At 37.2% G+C, this 26,510-nt stretch overlaps 1 protein-coding gene and 1 long non-coding RNA gene across 2 annotated transcripts in view; both read left to right on the top strand.

Moving 5' to 3' along the window:
• Window positions 1–26,510, top strand: part of LOC309500905 — a 197,969-nt gene that overhangs the window by 79,740 nt on the left and 91,719 nt on the right. The gene's annotated exons all lie outside the window — the stretch shown is intronic.
• Window positions 1–26,510, top strand: part of brinp2 (bone morphogenetic protein/retinoic acid inducible neural-specific 2) — a 92,030-nt gene that overhangs the window by 44,301 nt on the left and 21,219 nt on the right. Inside the window, exons 5-6 of the mRNA XM_082172628.1 lie at window positions 7,913–8,018; window positions 12,730–12,966. Coding sequence (XP_082028754.1) covers window positions 7,913–8,018; window positions 12,730–12,966 — 343 coding nt within the window. The remainder of the gene's footprint in view (window positions 1–7,912; window positions 8,019–12,729; window positions 12,967–26,510) is intronic.

The raw sequence follows: 26,510 nt of genomic DNA, 5'->3' as shown, positions 1-26,510 counted from the left end.
TCAGCTTCTTCCTTTCTAATCCAAACCAGACTCATTGGAAAATGAGTCTGGTGCCGTGCCGGTGGCGACATTTCTGCTAAATTAGATTATGTTGCTTCTTGACGAAACATCCAGTGGATGGCACTAAAAGCATCCACAATTTTCTCAGAAACGGATGAATGTGAATCTGCCAACATTTTATGTTGGCTATTGTAAGTTTCGTGACAGTTAGAAAATTGAATGTCCAGTGAGTGGTGCTAAAAGGTTAATGCTGCAATTACATTAAACCCTGTAGTTGTAGTGCAATGCAGTACCAGGTGAGATAATGAGCAAGTTTACTATGCCAAAAAAGCCATACATATAGACCTTAGTCAGGTTAGACCCCATATTGAATTTAACATGACAAAAATCATACCATTTTCACAACTCACAACTTTAAAAACTGATTTATAGAGTTTTTGTCTGCTGAAAGTTTTTTTTTCCTTTTTTTTTCGGGAAAGCTGTCAGCTAAACAATAAAAAATTTGTTAACTTAGACTTAGATTTGCCTGCACCATGTGACGCAATTGCCAGCGGGCTCGATCAGTCTTAACCATTTTGTCCCATGATAGGTCGACTGTGCGTAAGTCTTCGATGAATGTACGGTGCCATGTTTGTCTCGGGTGTCCTTGCTTCTGCTTCCCGTGGGATGGCATCCATGACATGGCCATCTTTGTTAATCGTTCCGAGAATAGGCGAAGAATATAGCCATTGAAACGAAAACAACGCTTGGTGACGACATCAGCCAAGGAGTGGGTAACAGTTCTTAGGTAGATTTCCTCGTTGCTAACACGGTCGCAGTATGAGATTCGGAGTATTTGCCGAAGACATCGTTGTTGGAAGACGTTTAGGGATGCTTGCTGACGATTTCCAGGTGGGAATGACAATTAATATTTGGAATCTATGGAGTTGATTGTGTGCTGCAAACGTCAAGATGGATTGAAAGTGTTTTGAGGTCATAACATAGTATTGTGCAAGGGAAACACAAGAATATAAATCTTTATTAATTAATAATCTCCCCTATATTTATAATTTGTGTGAAAATTTATGAAAAATGTTTTACTGCCACTAGTGGTCATTTCAGCTGGAATCTGCAATGAATTGTATATACTGTATGGGTAGGTTTTTGGATGTTTGCACAAAAATTTAGCCAAAGGGCCATTTTTCAATTAGGGAATGTCGATTTGTTCTAGCTGACATTTCAGAGTGATAATTACCTTAATTTAAATTTTTGAATGTAAAAGTTTTCCAGTTCTCTGTAGTTTCTCTATGCATGCTGATTATTGTTTATCCATGTCAGTCGTATAGGTGTTTGAGATGTATGTTTGTTGCCATGGTAAATCTTTAGCAATTAAGGTTATTACATTTTCAGCAATGCCATTTCCATGATGTGTCAAGTGGCCCTTGGTCTTACTCGCAGCTGCTGAGTGGGTGTAGAAATGCTGGTGGCTGTAACATCATGATTTCTTCAGAGGGAGCTCTGCATGACATTATGCTGCTGAACTGAGACAAAATCATTGACTTTCAATCAAGATATGCATCTGCTTGTATGTTATAGTTTTATATAAGAAATATATCTGTCGGGGTTGGAGATGCTTTCTCAAAGTCTCTCAAAGCATATTTCTCACTTATTTTATCTTATCTAGAAGATCATAATTCGTTTTTTTTATTTATATAGTGCCTTTTTTAAATACTCAAGACTGCTTTAGAGGGTAAGCAGGAAAAAATGATGACAAAATGAGCTTTTGTTAAATATGTTTATGAGCTTTTGCTTAGTATTCAATACTAATTACATAAACATATTTTCACCGCAATTGATCCAAAGCACACTCGCCAACGTCGCAAAAGCTGACCATGCAATATTCCTGGATGCCGTGACCGTCTTTTGTTAGTCGCACTAATGCTGGCTAGTCAAAATGAAGTATGCCATTTTCAAGCTATGTCAAACACTTTCAAAGGCAAACTTTCTACACAGTGCATTCAATCCTGTGAAGAAAAGTTTTAGCCTCAAAAAAAGTGTGTGAAATGGAAGCAAGATGAAATAGAAACAGGAACGATGGCTCTGTGGGAAGATAATGACTTTCTCTTTGGGCTTCGACATGCTTTTCATTAGCCCGAGCTTTCCCTAAACAACATCTGCGGAGAAGTTCAATTTAACACGTACGATTTCTTTTCAATATGACCACGGACCTACACAGTCATCTGCATTTATTTGCAGCAAATGTGCACTAGATGTGAAGCTCTGTGGATTGGGATTGCAAAATACATCACGTTATTCAAATTAGCATAGATGTACCATTTTGTAAACATATTCTAAAATATCCTGCTTGTGCACGAGAAAAGCGTCCGTGGCAACAGTAAATGACACTTTGTGACAGACTGACCTCATCAAATCATATCGGTGAAATTGTTTTGGTGTACACCCCTGAAATGTTTTCAGAGAGCCTTCTAGCATCGCTTTAGGGAGCAGTCTGTCCTGCCAGGTGTTTTTGTCAGGGGAGAGCTAATGAGACGTTACGGGGCTATAGGGCCCTCCTTTGACTGCTTTCTTCCTGCACCCTGTGTGCAAATCAGCCTGATGAATTGGGCACCACAGCAGAAGTGGGTTATCGTGAGCTCATCAATAATGCCATAAAGCATGATCAATTACACCATCCGCTCACAAACGAAGTGTAAAAGCACACCAGGAAGCGGCTTCTGGGGGACATCACTTTGCCTTGGTGTAATCAGAGACCACTTAAGACCAAAAATAGCCTGAGATCCTAAGGCAGGTTTAGCGGTGATCAGATTTTGCAGGAACAAACAGTCCTGAGATTAGCTGGTCTTCACAGATCAACAAGATTCTGTTGGCGCAACGGTAAAATTTACACTGCTTTGGAGAATCAATATCAGCGCATTTACGTCTGATTTCATAAAGTTTTCCGTTCAGTCCAGATCTACAACTAGACTCTCGCCCCTTTCTGTAATATAACCATTTGTCATAATGACATACTATTAACAGTCACCTCTGTGTAGGACACGGATCTCAGAGTTACCGCCAAAGCTATGGCCGAGTACATGAGAAGCATATAATTGTAAAGACCATGTTAAAAGACTTGGTACATGTCATTAAAGGTGACAGTTCTTTAAACACGCAAGGACGTCTCACTTGTCCAAAGGGTACTGGAGTGAAAATGAAAGGCACTACAACATTACACAAAATCAATGCAAAACGTACAATCACACTTGGTTCTGTTAACCTTTCTTTCCACCAATGTGGACTGAACACCATTCTAAAATACTCTGACAGTGTTTCCTGCACTACTATTCAGCAATGCCACAACAGTGAACACCAAATCTACAGCTCAAAACACACATCGAGACCAGTGTTATCCGAACAATAAAAAAACAAATGACTATTATGTGTCGGTTCTTTTTAATGCATCAAAAACACAGTGCAACCAGTCTAATCCGATTCCAGAACAAATGACTCTTGCGGTCCAATTCTTTTTAGCGAATCAAAAAGATACAACATGAGCAATGCACAATGATTACCAAACAAATGATTCTTAGTAGCCAGTTATTTTTAGTGACTCAAAAACATATACAGCGGGACCAGTTTACTACAGTTACCAAACTGTCAGGTCGATTCTTATGAGCAGATTCTTTAAAGTGAATCAAAAACATGCAACATGAGCAGTTTCCTATATACTATACAAATGACTCTTCTGAGACAGTTCTTTTTAATGAATCAACAACATATGGCCAGTTTACTATGATTACCTAAAAAGTAACTCTTATGTGTCTGGTTTCACAGACAGGGCTTAGATTAAGCCAGGAGTAGGCCTTAGTTAAATTATTACATTTAAGTACAGTAGCTTTTATAAACGTGCCTTAGAAAAAAAAACATTACTGGTGTGCACATTGAGATTTTAAGATATGTCAGGACAAGTTGCTTTCAGTTAAGACAGCACAAATGTGCATTGTATTCTGGGACTAAGTTTAAGCCTTGTTTGTGAATGCAGACAATCATTCTTTTTTAGTGAATCAAATACACACAGCATGAGCAGTTTACTGTGATCACCAAACATTTGACTTTTATGAGCCATTTCTTTGTGAATCCAAAACATAATATAAAGATAGCAATTATTAGATTGCATACTATGGTACATAAATACAGTGTGATGATAATTCAGTACAGTGGTATATGTAATGGTGACATAACTAAAATGGCATTCACCAACACAGTACTTTTTATTTTTTTTGTCTGAGTGCATGTAAATGAGCACTAGTATTTAAAGGAGGGAGCTCAGAACTGTGCACCATTTATGTCAAGAGCCGCCTCTAGATAGTTGGCACTGGTCAAGCGACCTGACAGTGCCGTATAATCAAAATAAGCTGTCAAATTCAATGAAGCTCAGAATCTGCACTTAAAATCCTGTCACATGTCATGAACTCCTAAACTGCTTTCAGAGCGCATCTGCAGTCTTTAGCCAACTTTGCCTTCCACAGCGGAGGCAGAGGCATTTTTGACAAATGAGTCAACTTGATATGCATTCCTCCAGCATTTCAATTGACAAAGAATAGGCTGCACTCTGTGGTCTGTGGGAGTTTTCAGGGGCTGTGGATGATGTGAGATGTTAGATAAATGGAGAGGAGAGTACTGTACCCCAGGTATTCATTTCCTTTGTTATGCCCTTAAGAAAAGCATGCAGAGGAAGCTGTGGAAAAACAGCTCCGGTAAATAGAAGATCAACAACAAAACAAGACACTCTCTGAGGAGGCAGGGTGGAAAATGTGGGATTTCAGTGTTATCCGGTTGTTTTGTCAGGTATGATATCATTCCTTAAATAGATAGCAATATTAAGTGCTGCTGATAAAACTTATACACATTTGTGGAGTAAAAACAGCAGGGTGACAAGTAAACTAGAGATTTTGTTGGGCTTAGCATGGAATAGCTGGCTGTATTTTGTTTTATTCATCCTCTTTGTTCATGCACAGTAGAGACCTACTTTAGAGTGCAACATAATGAATGTATATATAATCTTTTAATTTAATTAATTAAAATGTAATCATTTACACAATATTGCTGTTTTTACTGTATTTTGGATTAAAATAAATGCAGCCTTGGTGAACATAAGAAACTTCCTTGGGATACGTAAAAAATTCAAAATCAATTACAGCCGTAATATATAATTCTCTCTCTATGTACATTAGGCTCAGTATACAAGACCTTGAGAAAAATAATGAAAAAAAGAAATGATTGGAATGATTTCCGCATTAAGAATGCAGGTTTTGTGAAGACAGTTACACGGATTAGTGTCTGGTTTTATGTGTGAGGTATACAGCCTGGAGTCCTATTGGGATCAGAGCAATTGAGCTGCAGTAAGCAATCATAAATGACAAGTGATCTAATGAGATACTGCAGTGGGACGGTGTGCGGAGGAGGACATGTGTACGACACTTCAGAAAAGAGACAGTATTTCATAAATGAATGATAGAGTGTGCATCTGTATGCGCACATACCGTATTATGATAAATGTTTATGCTTTCATACTAAAACTGTCAACATAATCATACAGACTTAACTTAATTTCCATGGTTCTACTGTTAGATTACAGTCTCTAAAGATATATTTTTTTAAAGATTAATTTGTTTAAATCCATGTGGTAATAAATAGTGACACTAAGAAGGAGAGTTAATGTGAAAAAATGTGCCATCATTAATCAATGACAGTAACAGTGTAGGGTGAGTTACTTCAGAACCACGTCAGATCAAAACTAATTATTCATCATAACATCCTCTGAAGAAGAATAATATATATATAATTGCACAACTGAAATATGCAAACTAATGATTTTGAGGACATGGTCCCAAATCCATTGCATTTTTCTGTTGGATTAGTGTTGGATTAGCTACAGAATTTCATTTTGAGACAAAGACCTGACAATGTTGTGTAAAATCATAAATTTTGTGAGGCGGCACCATGCTTCCAAAAGTGGTGGGGCGAAATCTAATAGAAGAAAGCTGTTTGTGCTGGTGAAATATTTGCAAGATATTTCAGAGCATTTTTCAGAGCATTAAACAAAAAAATTGTGAATGCAGGAAAAATATAATTTAATTATCACAGCCTTTAAATATTAATTAGCAATAAAGGACGTCTTCAGACAACATAGTTATGGAATCCATAGCCAAGTTATCTTGTGAAAATAATTAATTCTGCAGAATTAGAAAACTAGGCTACAAGAAAAAATTATACACTACATTTACCAAGTGAAGCTGACATATATTCTTGTTTCTTATTGACAAAAGACATCTAGGGCCCTATCTTGCAGCCAGCGCAATTGACTTTGTACACCAACGCATTTATCATTCCTATTTTGCACCCGACGCACTGCGGACTTTTCCCTCCATAGACGCACATCGGTAAATTAGGGAATGAATTTGCGCTCCCGGGGGCGGTTCAGCGAAAAGAGGAGGCGTGTTCCGGCGCAAACGTTCCCTGGTGCTATTTTGCAGTTCCAGAAAACAATTCCGCCACAGACCTGGAAAAACTTAGTCTAAAGTCAGTGGCGCGTTATTCAGATGCTATTTTAAGGGCGCATGCTTGGCCATAATGTAGCGTGTGCACAACGCGCATACACTTTGCTTCTCTCATCTACACAAACGCAGCAGTTGCCATTTTTGCAAACCATACATAATTACAAGGAAAAATATTCCACACGAGGGAAATCATTGTGGTGTCCATGAAGATGTGAAAAAATAGGCATAAATCTAGCTTACACATTTACCAAAATTATTATAAGCTAATTTGGGGTGGGTTTCTCCCATCCCCATACAATGTCACTTCTCTGTCTTTTACGGCCTTGACAAGAACGTCGGTTTCCTCGGCTGTGAACCGTTCCTGCCGTGCGCCTGGCAAATCCGCCGTTACAATAGCCATGGAAAAAGCACGCCTGCTTTTAAAGGGAATGTGAGATGACGCTCTGATTGGTTTATTTCACGTTACGCCCAAACCACACCTATGAGTAATGTAGCTACTTCAGACCAACCCATTTTAGATTTGCGTCGGGATCCGCCCACAAAGTTACTTGCGTTTCGCGTTTGATACTTGCGTTTCAGATCGTTAAAATAGGGCCCCTAGTCATAGTCTATAGTGTCTGTAGTACACATAAAAACCAGCTGGCAAAACCAGCAGTGCATTTTTTGAGAGGTGGTGCCCCGACAAATCTCGCGAGAATCACGACTTGCTTTACTGCACGAAGTCACATACATCAACAACATATGATCAGCCTCTATGGAAAACACTAGCACGCATTTTAGACGTGAATCATGGCAGAGTCGACAAAGAAAACGAAGAAAGCGTGGTCGGAAGAGTGCAGAGACGGCTCTGCGTGAGTGGTATTTACGACCTAACGTTAAATACAAGTACTCCACAGCGATTCTAGGGGTCGCTGTTTTTGAGAAAAACAGAAACTGCATAGTGTGCCTTTAAAATAAAAAACAATCCTGGTGCATCGCCACAGTATAAAAAGTCCCAGTTGAGATGGCAGGTCAGACACCTTATTTTAGAATCATAAAAGTCTCCTTATATTTAACACTAGGGTCCGTTAACAGAAATATGCCACTGCACATGACTCACCGCTCTCTAGATTTGAAATTAATAATACATTGGGACCTAACACTATAGAGTCAATTTGCTATTTCTATGGCGCTCTGCAAAGTGAGCATTTTTGGAGAGCTGTGCTGAAATGGGTTTTAGTGACATTTAGATATTGACTCTGGCTTATTGCACAGGCGTGTTGATTTGTTTTAGACAACTGCATATGCTCAGCACTCTACGGCTTCTGAAGAGAAACAAACAGGTGCAAGATTTCATCGATAATAAGGCATTAAAATATCTCCTTGTTTCCTAGGTAACGGAGACCAGAACGGGGCCTCTTGGATGCAGTAACTACGACAGCCTGGATTCCGTCAGTTCTGTCTTAGTGCACAGCCCTGAAAATAAAATCCATCTAAAAGGTAAGAAAGCTGTTGTGTTATATTTGACTGTTTTTGAGACCACTAAATGTTCCTTAACTGCAGTGAAATCAAGCAAATTACTGCAGACACATACAGTATTAGTGAATTCATGTCATGATTAATGGTCTGGATCTTAATTAAGAATATACTGAATACATAAAATAGTATTTGGGCAAATACATAAATAAACAAACAAACAATACATACATAAACAACACTTTAGAGGTAGATCTGATTACTGGAAAATGACATATCAAAAGACGAAGAAGAAATTAAATTTTGCTTTGTTTTCTGAGCTATTTTAGTGAAATCATTTATACTAATTAATTTGAACTAATTCACTTTTTACAGAGACAACTGTGTTACATTTTGAATTCACACTAGTCCATTATTTTTGTACAGTTTGTTTCATACAACCCTGCCCTTAAACGATACACAAAAATAAAGCAAACTCTAATTGGTGCATTTACACACCAGTCAAACTTTCTGTGGGCAGTTCTTGGTCCGAATAAGTTGTAATGAGGACCAAGTCAAAAATCTGGCAAGGGCGGACCCCGTTAGAGGAACACATGACTTGCTAATACTCATACAGTCCCCATGCTTTCTAAAAGCAAGTAAAGGGTTATCAGAAGACAGGCATTTATAATTGTATTAATTCAACTCACACTCTAATGACAGCAGTGTCACCTCCAGTCAGAGGTGGTCGGAAGAGCAGAAAAAAAGAAAAAGAGAAAAGTAACATGACTGAAAAGAGCAAAAAGGAAGGTTTTAAGCCTCTAGCCGTTGCTAATTATACACGTGGCCTGCGTCAATTTCCACTGCCTTCTTGACATTGACATTTAAATTGTCAAACTACTTAATACTGCCATCTCCTGAAGCAAGTTCCCTGCTGCCCAGATTCGTGTAACTACTTTAATGAGCTAGCCATAGGGTTCGGCACCAAAGCTTATCTTTTGCTGAGTTAAGACTTGGGAAAGAAAATGTAGGGTGCGGGGTGCAGTTGTAGCTAGAAGAGTTTTGAATATATTTGAGCATGTCACTTTCTGCATTCTTTCATTCACTTTTTGGGGCTTCCCAGGATATTTTCAATCAAAGCGCATGTCCTTTCAGAGAGAGGAATTTAGACCCCTTCAAATTAGGACATCAAGCCGTCAATTCCATAGAGGACTGAAATAATCCACAGGGAAAATTCACGTTCTTCTCGTTCTCTTTAAAAAGGCTGAGACTCTGGAGGAGGGGGCACAAGAGCAGCTATTTAGCTGTCTCCGGTATGAAAGCCATCCAAGTCAGTCTCTTTTGTGAGGCTCCCCACACTGTTGGCTCTCTACCCAGCAGAAGCCAAAGCTTAAGACGAAGACTGCATCTAATTATGTCTCTTGTTTTTCCACAATCCGACGGATAAATACTGAGGAACACATCATAAATATTCACACTGGGAAGGGAATTTAAAAAGGCTGAATATGAAGGCAAAATGCATTGATTCTTTCTTTAAGGATGTCAGACCTGGTAAAGCTGTGAAGAGCGTTTTCTCACATAATATAATTAGCAGGTGTTCAGCACCAACAGCTGGGCTGTGAAATCTGAATCTTTCTCGTACGTGGTGGAAGAGCTGGTGGATTAATGTATTCAGCACTGAATGCTTTCATAAGTAATTCATAGGTGAGTATTGATGAGAAGGCCTTTGGAGATCAAATCTATCAAAATGAATCATCTCTCCAAAATGTCTGCATAGATTTCTCTACATGTTATTATCAATCAAAATTAACTAACTGGGCTCTTATTCTTATGGGCTCTTATTCTTATTTATTTATTTATTTTTGGAAAGAAATTAATACCTTTTATTCAGCGAAGATGCATGAAATTGTTTGAAAGTGACAGTAAAGACTTTTCAATTGTAAAAAATATATATACTGTATATATACTGTATACTTTTGATATGAAAAAAGTCTCAGCTTTCAAATTCTGTCCATTTTATCACAAAATTCAACAATAAATCAGTTTAGGTGCTCTTTAATGTGGCATAAAAATTGTTTTTATGAATAGAAAGTTCAATAGAACAGCATTTATAAAAATAAAAATTATAATAATAATTATATATATATATATATATATATATATACTCTATATAGTTGCCAAAACTGCATTTATTGTTTGAATTTTGTTTGTGATTTATTGGACAAATATTCATGATGAAACCTGAAAAGTGTAAGTTCGTGAATAAAAATGAAAATGTGAACAAAAACAGAGCCTATTAAATGGCTTATTATCATAGATTATGAAGGAATTTTTACGATGGACAATGTGGAAGTCTAACGCGACCTCTGAGATAAATATATATATATAATTATTTTAGAAAGGTGGAAAAAAGCAGAATGCAAAATACAGATTCATGACTGGTCAAAAACAAAAAGCTATATTTCCTCAATTCACCTGCAATTGGCAAGTGTGGCAAACAATTAATTTTGGACCCTGTTTACAATTGTACCATCTTGTTACCGCTTGTTCCCAAATCGCTCAAGAAAATCAATAATTAGTTTCCCAGGCAAATGTCAATTCTTCCATTGCCTGCTATCAAAATATCTAATCGGGAGGGAGAATTCCGCAATAGCCGCATTGATTCCCTGTCTGCAGCGTGCCTGCAGTTCATGACAGAGGTTTACGGCCGAATGACCTTGCCACAGAGATTGTTGGTCTTTATTCATCCCATTACCCCATTACTGCGCTGACATAGCAGACCTCTCCGTCCCAAATAGGACTCCCATCACTGATGCTGTTAGAGCAGTCAGGCTGCCAGTCTCTCTGACCCACTTTACATGCTCTCTGTTTCCCAACTCAGCCTTCACTGTATTGCTGAGCAAAATCAAGGCTGTGAAACAATAGTAACATGTCTTCATTGCAGTGATATTTTGACTGGGGAGGCAGAAGTTTTGAAAATATTATTTAAAATAATAGATAGAACAAAAAAAACCAGTGTATCACGCCCACCTATCATGTTCACAACCAGTCTAGACATCTGGTTCACCACTTCAAGTCAGGTTTTAATTACAAGTCCACTTGAAATTACACTGCAGCTTGAACTTTGAAATGATGATCTGTGAGTGAGTCTGATATTAGCGAACACTCAGATCGCTTTAATTAAAGATGCACCTCTGTGGACCTGTGATCTGTTGACTAATGGTCCAAAAATGAGGCTACTATTAATAAAAGACAAACAACAGTTTATTATATATATATTCTTATATATATATATATATATATATATTTTTTTTTTTTTTAAAGGAAGAGATCACTTTAAAGTGTCCTCAGTGATACTCTAACATCTCACAGCTCTCTCCAACAACAGTACCAAAAAGAAATAAACAATACACAAAAAGAGCTTTACATAAAGCCTAAACTGTACAGTTCACAGAAACGTAAAGACATAAAATCAACAAAATACACTCACTGTTAAAGGTTCGTGGCTGAAACTGTTTCAAATAATCAAATAATAAAGAAACAAATACATACACTTTAGAGACAGGCTAGGATGCAACAAACGAAAAGTGAAATAGTGAATAATGAAAATGCCACACGAGGAGTAATTAAAAAGTTAGCAAACTGCTGCCTGCTAACGGCACATACCTGCAGCTACTGTCAACAAACAGAAAGGGGAGGAGCCGGAAGGGACGCATCACAGGCTACAGCCAACCAGGTCTTAAATAGGAGGCACTTTTCACAAGTGTCAATCACCACCACTTACTTCTTTCATTCTTTATATATATATATATAAGTTATTTTGGCAGTGTGGGCAGGTGCAAATCCTGCTGGAAAATGAAGGAAGCATGAAGTGCTCTGAAAATGTCCTGGTAGACGGCTGCGTTGACTCTGGATTTAATAAAGCACAGTGGACCAAAGTCCTCTTTTCTGATGAGAGCAAATTTTGCATCTCATTTGGAAGCCAAGGTCCCAGAGTCTGGAGGAACAATGGAGAGGCACACAATCCAAGATGCTTGAATTCCAGTGTGAAGTTTCCACAGTCTGTGTTGGTTTGGGGAGCCATGTCATCGGCTGGTGTTGGTCCACTGTGCTGTCCACTCAACGCAGCCGTCTACCAGGACATTTTCAGAGCACTTCATGCTTCCTTCAGCAGACAAGCTTTATGGAGATGCTGACTTCATTTTCCAGCAGGATATATATATATATATAAATAGTTGCTCGTTGATGGTGTAAGGTTAAGTGAAAAATATCAACTGGAACTGGGAAATTTACACATTTACCATGTAAGAAGGGCACTTTTTCTCATCATTTCAGAGGTCCACCTCATGCCTCTGCGTTATTGTATTGTTCTAAATGGAGACTTAAAAAAAAGACAACATATTACTTTGAGAGTTAAGTAGGTTGAGAGAGAGATGAGGTGAGGAGAGAGGAGAGGATAGCCAGAGGACAGATGATGGGTGGGTTCATAGTGGTGTCATATGACTCAGGGATTGATTTTTGTGTGTGTGTGTCCATACGGGAATGCCAGACCTAGTGGTGATTTGAGATGTTGGCCAAATGTATAAGACTATAACAAATCCAAACACCATTCTGAACTTGTTTACCAACGTAGCATCAGAAAAACTGTGTTGTGTAACTTATAAAATCTTTTATCTGGTCTTGGAATCAAATTTCAGTTTAGTTCTAAGTCTAACATGACAGTAAACCGATATTTCTCACTGTCCCCCATTCACAGGTCTGCAGGATGTGCTTCCTGAGTTTCTGCGGAATCGTTTTGTGGAGGCGGCGCTCAGTTACGTGGCGTGTAATTCAGAGGGCGAGCTACTGTGCCGCAACAATGACTGCTGGTGCCGCTGCTCCGCAAAGTTCCCTGATTGTAACTGCCCCTTTGCAGACATCAGAGCTATGGAGGAGAGTCTGCGAAAGAGCAAAGAGTCCTGGGTCAACCTCAACAATGACTTCATGGAGTCAGGTAGGTTAATCTGATGGCCATGGAAGTGTTAAAATCTCTTGTATAATCTCTGGGGTTACAACACCTTTCCACACTCACTTTGTGTCTTCACTGGATTAAATCGGAGAGTGGAACTTCTCAGATTTAAAATGACAGGTAAATCTCATTGGTATATCTCAATCTTGACAGATGATTGATATACTGTCATATTCCCTCAGCAACTCTTTCTCACAAGGTTTCTGAGTTCACCGCAGTGTAAACAGATGCACTTTGCACGTATATACTATGAAAAGAACATCAGAACTGAAAAGTCTACCGCTGCGCCACAGCTCCAGCAAAGCATCTTAATTACACTTACATTGATAATGCATGGGGTAATACAGTATGGGCAGTGGCGTAATGGTTAAGGATCTGTGCCTCAAACACAAGAGCTGGAGGTACAATCCCAGGTGTCCAAGGAAATGGGAGAGTTAATGAGAAAACAATCCTGCGCTGTTACCATTGTGTCCATAGGCAAAGCACTTAACCCCAAGCTGCACCTGGGGGATTGTCTTTGCAGTTAGTGTACTGTATGCCGCTTTGGATGAAAAGCATCTGCTAAATGTTAACAACAACCCCTACAGACTGAATATATTAAAAAGTCAGTGTTATTAAATTCAGTATCAGACAAGCAATCGATGGGTACAATTAAAGAACAACAACTGCTGCTCCAAAAAGTATTTTGACACTTAAAAATTTGCACTGAACTGTTCAAAAATTAATAGTCAGCAAGGATATATTAAATTGATCAAAAGTGACAGTAAATACGTGCTGTTCTTTTTAACCTTTTTTTATTCATCAAAGAATCCTGATGAAATATAACACGCTTTTCACTGTAGGCCTATATTAAGCAGCACAACCATTTTTAACATTGATAATAAGAAATGTTTCTTGAGCAGCAAATCAGCATATTTGAATGATTTCTGAAGGATCATGTGACACTGATGTAATGGCTGCTGAATATTCTTTGCCTTCAGGAATAAATTACATTTTAAAATATATTCCAATATAAAACAATTATTTTAAATTGTATTGATATTTCACAATATAACTGCTTCTTGATCAAATAAATACAGCCTTGCTGAGCATAATATATTTCCTTCAAAAAAAATTTTTTTTTAAATCTTAATGACCCAAAACTTTTGACAAGTAGTGTGTGTATTTCAATGCGTTTCACACTAAAACCCACATATGTATTATTATTATTATTATTATTATTAGATAAGTATAAATAACAATATTTCTATATAGAAGTATGGAATTTTGGCTTTAAAACTGTCGTGGTGTTATATTTATTTAGGTAAGAAAGAAAAACATATTTTTTACTTGTGGTAAAAATCAAGTTTTTAATGTTGTTTATATGTCTATGTGGTGTTTTTAAAAGGGTTTATGACAAACCATCATAAGTCAACACCATTACTGAGTATTTTCTCAAAATTGCAGTGAACCAAAGACAGTCTCAAAAACGCAGTTTGAAATCGACATTGTTCCTTACGTCACAAACTACCTTGTAACAAATCATGTCAACGTACGACCGGGAAGCCAGGAGAAGTCTCAAGAGAAGCCAGGTTATCCCAGTATTTTTTTCTGTTGATATGAAAAATCAGGTACATTTAGGAATATAGCGGGTGAATTATGTAAATGAAGTGTATTACGATGCTATGATGAACTATATGCCTTTCTCCACTGATGTTCTAAGTTGTTCAAAGTGTTTCTAAGGATACTGATTTTTAGAAGAGTGCTCTCTGACTCTGAGTTGGTGAACGGGAACATGGTTTGTGTAACATTAGCAACACATTATTAGCTGTTTGATTACGTAGTCGAGCAAAAGGCTAATCATATTAATTACTGTCAGTGGAGTGGAGGCGGGGATAATTTGCATAGTCATATGTCCACGTATACTATATAATGCAAGGGTGTAGAGTTACATTCAAGCTATTTTAAGGCATGAAGAATTTTAGTGATCAAAGATGAGTTTTAATGGATAAAATGATTGACTACAGAGAGACTTTAAAATAACTGTGTGGTGTATTTTACTTGAAAGACTCGTGGGTGTTATTGGTCCATTTGTTTCTGAAAAGCCTGCAAGGGCCTACAAGTCAATAATGAACTGGACTACTTTGATAAATGGGACCCATGTTTGGGTTTAATTCAGAGTTCTTTAAAGTTCACTGACTATGATACATTTGCACCTTGGAGTAGAAACCTAAACCGACAAGAGGGAGGGTTTGTCTGTTTTATTGCTCTGGTTGCGAGAAGGCCAGACTGATAAAATCTTCGGTTTGAATAATGCTGGTATAGTGTGTATGTGAGAGAGAGGGAGAACAAACCCAAAGTAAAGCTAGCCGAAGAGAGAGAAGCATAGAAAGATGGCACCTCAGGTTTTTCTCCTAGCTGAGTGTTTCCACATTCAAAGAATGATTCAATCAGAGAGATAAACCCTAGCTGGCTCTAAAAGCTTCTCTTGCTCAGTGATGGAGCATTAATGAAAGCAGCTCAAATCCCTTTAACTGTGGCGCTGCACTCATAAGAACGCATATCTCCTTTCAGCAGGTGAAGTGCTAGGCTTGGGGAAAGGGCTCTTTGGCCATAGCATAGCTACAGCGTAAGGGTTTTATTTATCCAGCCTCACAGAAACCTGTCCCTATTGTCAGGAGGCCAAATAGGAAAGAGAGAACATTCGTTCAGATTTAGAATGGGAAACTGATTTGTCATGCAGGATTCTGATAAACAATATTAAAAAATATTGGGGGGAAAAACTGCACCCAAACAAAAGCAAATGACAAATCAAGTTTGCATAGTGGCTCCAAAAAAAGTATTGTACACTGTATGAATTGTATGTGCATGTAGGAATTGCAGTACACTCAATATCAAACATCAAACCAAGTGGAAAAACAAATCGTAGAACAAAAGAAAAAAGTTGGTCTTATAGCCCTCTGAGACACTACATCTTAAAAAGGACAGATATACACAATCCCACCCACACTCCAATACTCTCTGTTTGTATTGGTGTATGGGTGGGATTGTGTATATTTGTCCTTTTTGGACTGGGGATGTGAAATTATCTTCCTTCACAGTCTGAACCTCAGTGCACTTCGTTCAACTTTGTTCGAAAGCACCACGCATTGACCATTTCTTAGCCGATATCTCTTATTGGATGGCTTTCTAAACCACAAAATCATTGTAGCACCCCCACGCTTGGCCCGAGGTCTGTTTGTTTACATTCATTTACATCTACTGCAAACTGTAGACCTACTATCATTAATATTAATACAACTACGTATCAAAGTATATAAGACTTCCGCTTCAATATTACATCACTGTTGAAAGATAAAAACATTCCAGCAACAGCTGTATATTAATTTGTGTCAGGCGTAAGTTACAGTATACATCAAAACATGCTAAATCAAAACAGGACTTAATAAATGTAATAAAGAAGCACATACCTGTTAAATCATGCAAGCTTCAGTTAATCTGTCACATCAAGTATTCCAGTAGAGCTTGAAATACAGATGCATATTTTGATAAACATTGATGGATTGTTGTGTTTATGTCACGTACATTGGATAAATAATCATAATGTTTGCTCTATTACATTAAATTAAGCTGACCTGATGAGCATTTAGAGTGGAAACCATTGATCTATAAACATGGTATGAACACTCCTTTATGGTGCACGCGTTACATTCATATACACAGTTAGAGGCCGCTTTTAAAGGGTTCACCCAAAGATGAAAATTCTGTCATCATTTACTCACCCTCAATCCAAACCTGTATGAATTTCTTTCTTCTGCTGAACATAAAAGATATTTTGAAGAATGTTCGAAAAACTAACAGTGGATGGGCTAGATTGACTTCCAAATTATAAAAAAAATTCTTACTATGGAAAATTAACATAATGGAACATAATGGTATAATTAACACCATGTAACATTGAGTCAATGGGATCAATCAACTATTTAGTTACCCATATTCTTCAAAATATTTTCTTTTGTGTTCAGCATGAAACAAGTTTCGGTAGTTTTTCTTCCCTGTTGTGATGTATATTTCTGAGTGAAACGGCTTTTCGAACAATACATTTCTCATTTTCTTTATGATTTAAATTGATTCTGACTCTTAAAGTGTCTACTTTAAAAAAAGACCAGTATTATGTAAATAGTAGGCTAATAAGCATTCACAAAAGCATTTTAGTTGGAGCAAATAATTAAAAGTTCCATGTTTACAACAGTAAATTCAGTATTTAAAAGTCAAGGGGTCTGGCAGTATAAAACTACTGTGTCCCTCATCCTTCAATTCATAGCTTGATTAGCTGAACTGTTCCATTATGTTAATTAAAAAATGGCTTGAAAATACATGGTGGTATTTGATACATGGTACCAGCAACAATCAACCTGGCAACATGTTTATCCTCATCAGAGTCTGCCAATGGAAATTTTCACTGGGGTTTTGTCCATTTATGGGCTCAATTAGTTGCTAAAGCTCCCAGAGCCTGTACTTAGATAAGGCGCTTTTGCAGTTTGAATGTGACAGATAGCAATAAACAACAAATGAAGGTCTTTTTTCAGTGAATTGATTTTTTTGGTTCAATAAATGGCACCCATTTACCAACCAGAGGTTCTATAAAGAGGTTTACACTCAGCGCACATATTCTGATATATCCTTCTGTCTCACAAAGATTTCCCTCTCGACATTTAAAAAAGGCTTCCTACGTTTCTTAATGGACAACTTTGGCAAATAGAATTCCTTGCTTTAGAGAGAGCTAAAATATGATTCAAACTGTTTGATTACTGTATGTATTACATGTCAAATGTAGCACACAGTAGCCCGCTTAATAAAAACATTTCCCATTTGGCATTTGATTAACTTAATGCAGGTTGTAAATGGATTCACCATGCTTCTCATTACCTCATAAACTGAGTAAATCAGAGGTAGATTAGCTTGGCACGGGTAGTGGATGCTGTTTTTAAGATTAAAGAACACCGTATCCTGAGTTCTCCAGCATGTGCAAGATTTTACGAGTCCATTCACTTTGGGTTAAATCAGCTAGCAGAACGAATGGATTCGCCCAGCAACAGCGCTGGTGAGTCTAAGAAGGGATTATACAAAACTGTCCTACTGTCATAAACATGATACTTCTCCCCACCAAATCCCACAAGTGCTTCGCTTTCGCTAAAGAAGCCAATAAACAACTCAGCGTAGGTCGACCTATCGCATATTCGCAAATGCCGAAAATGCCAGTTTCTTATTTAATATTTGCATGTTGCTTGGGGGAATAATTGCTGTGGATTTAGAAAATGAATTATGGATAGCATGTCCTTCCCTTATGTTTTGCAATTAACTAAGTTCGTTTAACAGTTCAGATTCTAATGGGATGTTTAAGATGTCAAGCCATTTTTTTCAATATAGCAATATATGCAAATATAGCTACTAACCATTTTGGAAAAATAATATTTATTATTTATCTTCTGTTTACTATGCGCATCTCATTTTCTTATGCTCGTTTCGCAGGCAATGGTTTTGATTTCTCCTCTTTGTTTGGGTAAAAAAAAAAATAATCTTTTTAATGTATGATGACATAACACACCTGTCTTGTAATATTCCTACTGCTCAGAATTATTCAATCCCTGTGATTATACATTCACCATGGATTCTTTCCACTGCCCAGGGCTCCACAATGTAGCGTATCACCATTTGTCTATCTCTCTCTCTCTCTCTCTCTCTCTCTCTCTCTCTCTCTCTCTCTCTCTCTCTCTCTCTCTCTCTCTCTCTCTCTCTCTCTCTCTCTCTCTCTCTCTCTCTTCTCTTTCTCTTTCTCTCTCACACACACACACACACTTTACCTTGTCCTCCCTTAAAGAACAGACACTCAGCCAGTGGCATTAGGGAACAATCATTCTTGTGCATTTCAGAAAAGTCTAGAAACTTTTGCAAAGGGTTTCTAGAAACTTCAGGAAGTTGCTGTCATGAAGCTGTTGTTGGGCAAGGGAAGAGGATGGACAGAGCAGAGCACAGGCAGGCAGATGATTTCTAGAGAAATGCATTGTTTGAAGCTCCTGTCAGGAGCTCTACTGACCTTGTGTCTCACTGTGGTTCCCACTGGACCCAGACTGACAGATAGGTCCCGGCTTAGGGACATCAGCTTCAGTAAGGTCCCATGTTGGACGTTGTAGATGTGTCCAAAGGCCTTCGTGGATGTACAGTCAGTTTATGTTTGTGTAGGACAGCTCCATAACACATCGACAACATCTAGACACCCACTCACACACTTACTTACACAGCATAAGCACACTCATACACACACATTTGCCTGATGCCATAGGAGAACCTTTTGTAGTTGCTTAAAGAATTGTTTTCTCAAATTTTCTACTGTATATTCTGGTACTATAAAATAACCAATTGGAGCTTCATTTTCCCTCTGTTTTCGCCAAGACTCCATGAAATGACCTGATGAGTACAGGATTGATTGCTTGATTGATTGTATTATATATAGCTCGGGTTAAACCTACTAGCCAAATTATATAACTTTGTGCTCAGGGTTTTGAGTATATATCTCTGTGTTTTACATTTTACAAATATATAACTCTACATGATGTACAGAGTTATATATTACATTTTATTTTACATTTTTAATGTACATGTAAAAGTTTAAATTAAATATAAGTAGCAACAGATGTTTTTTACTGTATTGTGATGTACATCCGAGTAAAAGGGACTTTTAAATGTAAGATGGGGAGCGTTTGTTTTATCAATCGGTTGTTGATTGGATGGAAAAAGAGGCTCAGGGTTTAAATTATGGGACTAAATGATTGGAGACATCAGGAATACGTTACTAGAGAAAAGTCAGCCATTTTGCCGGTCGTTTTTGAATTCTATAATTTAGGTAAAAAATTACAAAAAATATTGCGAACATCTGTTTCTATGGGCCGCAACAGTCAAATCCAGTCCATAAACACTCGAAAGCAAGTTGACTGCAACCGTAGTTATACTGTATGAATATCTATCTGTTATAGACTTAAGCAGATGATTTTCATAGGATTTAGTTTATCATTCATGTTAGATAAGACAAAGGCATTAGCTAAAATTATATTAGATATTATGTAGATATTACATATAAAAGGTTATCCCATTTCATCAGGAATTTAAATCTCGGAAATGTTACTACCAGAGGCTACACAATATTTGGAGAAAACTCATAGATTTTTTCTGTGAGTGACAACAGGATCTGCTATGTTGAGAGAAACATAGAAATGAGAGAAACAATCTAATTCATAGAAATTATACAGTCAAGATTTAAGACCCTTGTGTTTATGAAAAAAATTATCCATTACAATAATGAAATTAACTTGTAAAGCTGCACTTTACACTTTAAATATTACAGTAAACAAACCTACTTACATTTAGACAGACATAAAGACTACTATGAAGAAGCTTTATCACACAGTGACACTCCCACTGACTGCTGCGAAACCTTGTTCTGCATAACTGCATATATTTTCTGCCTTGATAAGCAGCTGTCATTAAATCTGGCAGGTGGCCCAGACAAAATGAGGATAGATTTGTGCGATGCGGCGTGTGCAAAATGAGTTTTTCGACTCTGAGAAAAAATACTGTCATTGTCATCAGCAACGGTATTAGAAGTGTCACTTTCTGACTGCCTGCCACTTAGGCCTGTAGGTAGCGCGAGCACTTCCCGGCTCTCCTTCTGCTGACAAATGTGAGAGACAATGGCAGTTCATCTTGTACGCGGCCTGATCTATGTGCTCATGTAAAGGGAAAAGGATCAAATCCACATGGAGTAATTCGAGTAGGGTGAGAAGGGCTTTAATTCAGGTCACATTTCTTGCTGAGATCACCCACTGAGCACCTCTAAATAATGTCATTTGGAAGGACCACACACACACAGCTAAAAAGACATTACTATTCTGTAGCACTATTCACCACAACAGTCCATGGCACTGATACAAAGATTTTGACTAGGAGCAGTGCTGTCGTAAATTGAATTAACCAGAAATAAATGGAGGAAAGATTAATCCAACATTCTGCTTTAAACATCTGCTCTTATAGGATCAATAAGCTTTATGTTCTTCAATATCTTAATATAGACAATGATTTTCTTGATGATTCTATGTTGGTTGGATATTATATTACTACTCAGAAAAGTACAAATTTTGAATACTATTATGTCATTAATAAATAACTACAGGAACAAATGAGTAACGCACTATTAACATTCTAGTAACTACTGTTAACTAACAAGAAACTCTGATTCGCGAATTAGTAAGTAGTTGCTCAGTCGAATGAGGTAGTTCACTATTAGCGAACCAGTAGCTAAAAAAAATAAATTATATCTCCCAGAGGACTACTAAGAACTATATAGGTTCATAATAAATAATTGAATAATGCGTAATATATAATTAATTCTAAAGTGAAGATCATAATAACCCACTAGTAATGATTTAAGTATTACCAAATCCTTCCGAAGGAATTACTAATTATTTGGATCATTATTCTGAAGTGAAAAACATGATAACTCTCTAATATTGACTGAAGTCATTGTAAGCTTTTGAGTTTTTACTAATTATTTTGAACAGTACTCTAAATTGACAATCATGGTAACACTAGTAATGAGTCATTACTAATAACTCAAGTCTTTACCAAATCTGTCAGAAGCCATTACTATCCAAAACCTCAAAAGCTTACCCTGGAAATCCAGAGTTCTCGCGAGAGCACAAGTTGAATTTGCTCAGCGATTTACTCTGGTGTTGAGTGATGCTGCTCATTAAATATGCCCTTGTATCCGAGCTGCACCAATCACATCGGTAATCTGATATAGGCGGGCCAGAGGCTAGCTAAACAGATGACAACAGCGCTGTGACGTCGAAGTCATTAGTAAATATTGCAAGATGGCTATGGATGAACACCAGTTGTTTGAAACGGCTTTGGCCGCTACAATGACTTGGCTTTTTATCGAAAAGAGGAACAGAAGACGGCGCTCGAATCGTTCCTTTGCAAGAAGGACGTTTTTGCTGTTTTGCCGACCGGATACGGCAAGAGTCTAATCTACCAGTTAGCTCCGCTGGTAGCTAAGCATATGGGGCTTGTTGTGATTGGTCGTAGTGTTATCCAATTGCGTGCAGTGAGATTTTCAAATGCATGCTTGGTGCCGCCCCTCGAGCTGGCCGATTTTCATTAGTCGATGCCAGACCATTAATCTTTCAGATTTAGGTCGGGATTTCCAGGCTATCAAAAGCTTACATTGACTTCAATAATTACTAGAGAGTAATCATGTTTTTCACTTTAGAATACTGATCCAAATAATTAGATGTTCCTTTAGAAGGATGCAGTAACACTTGAGTCATTACTATACGGTGGCCCAGTAGTGCACAACACAACGAAATTTAAAAAGCAAACATAAGTTCACAACACATAAAAATTAAGCCACAACACAACGAAATGAATCCACAACACAACGGAAAATGTACAACACAACGGAAATGAGCCACAACACAACAGAAAATGTACAACACAACGAAATAAAGCCGCAACACAACAGAAATGCTCCCAACCACTAGAGGGCTCTCGGAACACAGTAAAGTTAGTTTTCCTTGCAATTGTTCTATAGAGTCGGCAGTCTAAATATATCAATTCCATGAGCAGTTTTAACAGTATGTAACCATTTTATATCGACATAAAATAATACTTCAAAATCTGTCTAAATAAATCTGTCTAATGAGAATAAATCTCAATCTGTCTGGTCACTAGGAACCTACCACAAGCTTTGGGACATGAAAAAAAAAAAAACCTTTAGGTGAATTACAGTAGGCCTAATGTTTTTATAAAAAACAAATTGTGTACTGTGCATACAGGGAGCTATTGGCACAATTTCACCTGTTGTAAGTCAGTCAGGTTAATAGGAACTACAACCTTTGAAACATGATAAAAGAAAAAAAACATTTTATTATATTACATTTCCTAAAAAATAATTGTTTACTGTAAATACATGAAGAGAGGTATTGGACAAAAGCCACCTGTAGTAAGTCAGTCTACTACCAATTCAATCAAGCTTTGGATTTTGAACGTGTCTGTTTTTGAATGTTAAAAGTCATTTTAATTAATATAAGTTATACGTTTTAATAACTTGGAGGAATTGGCAGACGTTCCCTTAGATGTTCCCTTAGACGCGCATTCTAGAGCATTAGAATCAAAGCATTCTAGAGTATAAATATACAGCTATAATGCACGTAGGTGATTTTTGAATTATTAAATGACGATATACAATTGTCAGCTACATACTGTTAAAACTAATCGTGGTGTTGATTTATATTTTTAGACTGTTGACTCTATAGAACAATGGCAAGGAAAACAAACTTTACCGCGCTCCGATAGCCCTCTAATGGTCGGGAGTATTTCCGTTGTGTTTATTTGGTTGTGTTGTACATTTTCCGTTGTGTTGTGGCTTAATTTCGTTGTGTTGTGAACTTATGTTTGCTTTTTAAATTTCGTTGTGTTGTGAACTTATGTTTGCTTTTTAAATTTCGTTGTGTTGTGCACTACTGGGCCACCGTATTACTATCCAAAACCTTACAAAAAACTCAAAAGCTTACAATGATGTTTTTCACTTTAGAATACTGATCAAAATCATTAGTAATTCCTTCTGAAGGGTTTGGTAATAACATGAGTCATTACTAGTGGGTTACAATGACCTTCACTTTAGAAATATTACTCATAATTCATGTTAATTATGAACCTGTAGTTCTTAGCAGTCCTAGGAGGTATAAAAAAAAAATAGTAGTTACCAATTAGCTAATAGTGAACTACCACATTTGAATGAGCATTATTATTATTACTTACTAATAAGTTAATCAGAGTTTTTTTTTTTTTTGGTTAATAGATGTTACTAGAGTGTTAAAAATGCATTACTCATTTGTTCCTGTGCATTTATTAATTAATGGCAGAACAGTATTAAACAGTTACCAAATAACAAATTACCAAAGAACAGTAACAAAAAAAAAATCTAATTTTCTCCATTCTAAGTTTCCTGTCAGATTTCAAGATGTGCCAATAATATTAGACTTGCCACAGTATACAGTGTTATCAGGTAAACTATACTCAGTACAAACAACAAATATATATCGGGGAAAAGGGGGAATCAATTCTTATATCAATAGCCTAGCAAATAGAATATCATAAAAAATATATATATTTTGTAAATAAATTAAAAATAAAAGTCTAATAACTAAAAAATAATCATTTTAGATGCAATGATTGAATGTATAATCGCTTTTATGAAGAGTTTTGCAAGGATGATAAATTACCTAAATGAACGCAATGAAAGCCAGATATTCTATGCCGACTTACAAATATTTACTTACAAATAAAGCATCACGTTTTAGAACGGCATGTCACGCACGAGATTCTGCGACCAGCGCAGTGGTCAAACACATCCGTCTAGCAATGCTGTCAATATTCTCGTTTATTATTTTGAAAACGAAGAATTATTCCACCATATTGTGTGTTGCACTTTCTTCCATTCATAGTAATAGGAGTGAACCGTCTTACTATATATACAACCTTTGATACTGTGCAACAAAAATAGACGATATGCTAGAATATGCTAGAAATAGAACATCTAACATCCAACCAGTATTTCCGCAATAGTCGGTTTGAGCAAGGATCCCTCACTGGTGTAAAAATTATGAGATTTTGCCAACTCTAAATGTTATCATAATAGTACATACTGCACCTGTGATACCTCCACATATTAAATCTCAGTCCCATTTTCATTTTTCAACAGGATGTGCAGCTGTTTTTGTCACATTTCTATGTTGAACAGTGAACAACAGTAGCTGTGTTGTAAGAATCTAGATTAATTGCTCTAATTGCCATGAAAGTTGGTTGAGGCAGTCATCGGAGAGGCACAATCGATATCTGCATTCATCACTAGAGAATAGGCCTTGATGCATGTTATATAAATTCATCAAAATCAAAAGGCACTCCAGCACTAATGGGAAAAGATTGAGTGGTTAATGGTGGGTGAGAGGTATAAGCTTTTCTTGCATGTCAGAGATACTCAGTCAACAGCTACTTATCATGTCCTCACTTCTTTGTTTTGCCTTTCTCGTTTTGGATTGGAAGCTTCAAAATCAATGTTTGCAGATATTTACAGTCCATTTAAGTCATTACTCTGGCATTGGTCAATGTAATGTTAATGCTTGTACAATTGTTAGAAAATTAACTTTTCCATTAAGGGGGAGTAACAAGGGGCCAAAGTCTTCCTGATTTTCAATTGTCGTCTTATTTGACAACCATTTAAATTTAGCAGTGTTTGCTAGGGATGCATAGTGCCATATATCAGTCTATTGTTGGTTATTGGCAGATATTAGAGATTTTATTTTAATCAGTATTGGTCATTAATGTGAATCACATGCATCCATTAGTGTGAATCGCTGTATGTATCCTTCAGCAGAGCTTTTGGTCCTCTAGGCAATATCTGTGAACCCAATAAAATTGTAATTGTATGGGTCAGATATTGGCCTTTCCAATATCCAACAATTGTGACGGCTGCCACACCAGTAGATACAGGGTGATCATGAGTCACTCTGAAATATAATAAATCTGGTCAGGCGGAAAGTAAATAGTGATTGGCTGCTATTTCCAAAACACTTATGATGAGATCGTAGTCTTTGTGTAAAGCATGCAATCCGTGCACAGCCAAGTAGGTTTTCACTGAAAAGGAAATAGTCCCAAACTCCCTCACAAAGGATGTTTTTCTACATTTTTAGAGGTTGCAAAATATAAATGTCAACCCTGGAAAATAAAGGTATTAGAATATGCAAACATCGCAGCATGACAGTTTGGTTTCACCTTGGCGCAATGATATGTGGAACAGCGAGATTAGGGTAGAGTTTAACTGCTCACTGCATGTCAGATTGTCTTTAATGTGACTAAATTAAGAGCTCCACACATGACCTAAAACACGCAGAATGTGGCAAAAGAATGTAACTTAAGCATAACAGGGTCTACAAAGCGCATGCAGGGAGGAATTGTGCCCACTAAACAGGCCTGCAATTCACACAAGAGTTTAAAGAAAAAGGAAAAGAGTAAATTCACAAAGACTAAAAAAGCAAGCAAGAAATAAAAGAATGAAAAAGACAGGCCAACAAACACCATTTAAGTTGCTGAAGGCTACAAATGCTTCCTTGAGGAAGAAAGCCTGAAACGTATCCTCACTTCCTCCCTGCTGTGATTGCTAAGATTTATGTTTTTCCCACAAGCTCTTTACTGGCATTGAGATATTACATGTAATTGGTGGTACATCAGCATAGAAGAGAGCAGAGGAGGTATTCCCCATGCTCTGTACAGCTCTGTTGCAAGGCTCGAAATTGCGACCATTTTGGTCGCATATGCTCCTGAAATTTAATCTGTGATTAAATTAAAAAATATATTTGGGAGCATTTGTGCAAGTGCAAATAATGGTTGTGGTGCGACCTGTTTTCATTTCTCTACAAAACGTTTGCAAATTACTG

This window comes from Leuciscus leuciscus, assembly GCF_965113295.1.
Source record: "Leuciscus leuciscus genome assembly, chromosome: 6".
Classification (NCBI taxonomy): domain Eukaryota; kingdom Metazoa; phylum Chordata; class Actinopteri; order Cypriniformes; family Leuciscidae; genus Leuciscus; species Leuciscus leuciscus.
Note: the sequence above shows the minus strand (reverse complement) of the source record. Positions and strands in the feature narration are given on the sequence as shown.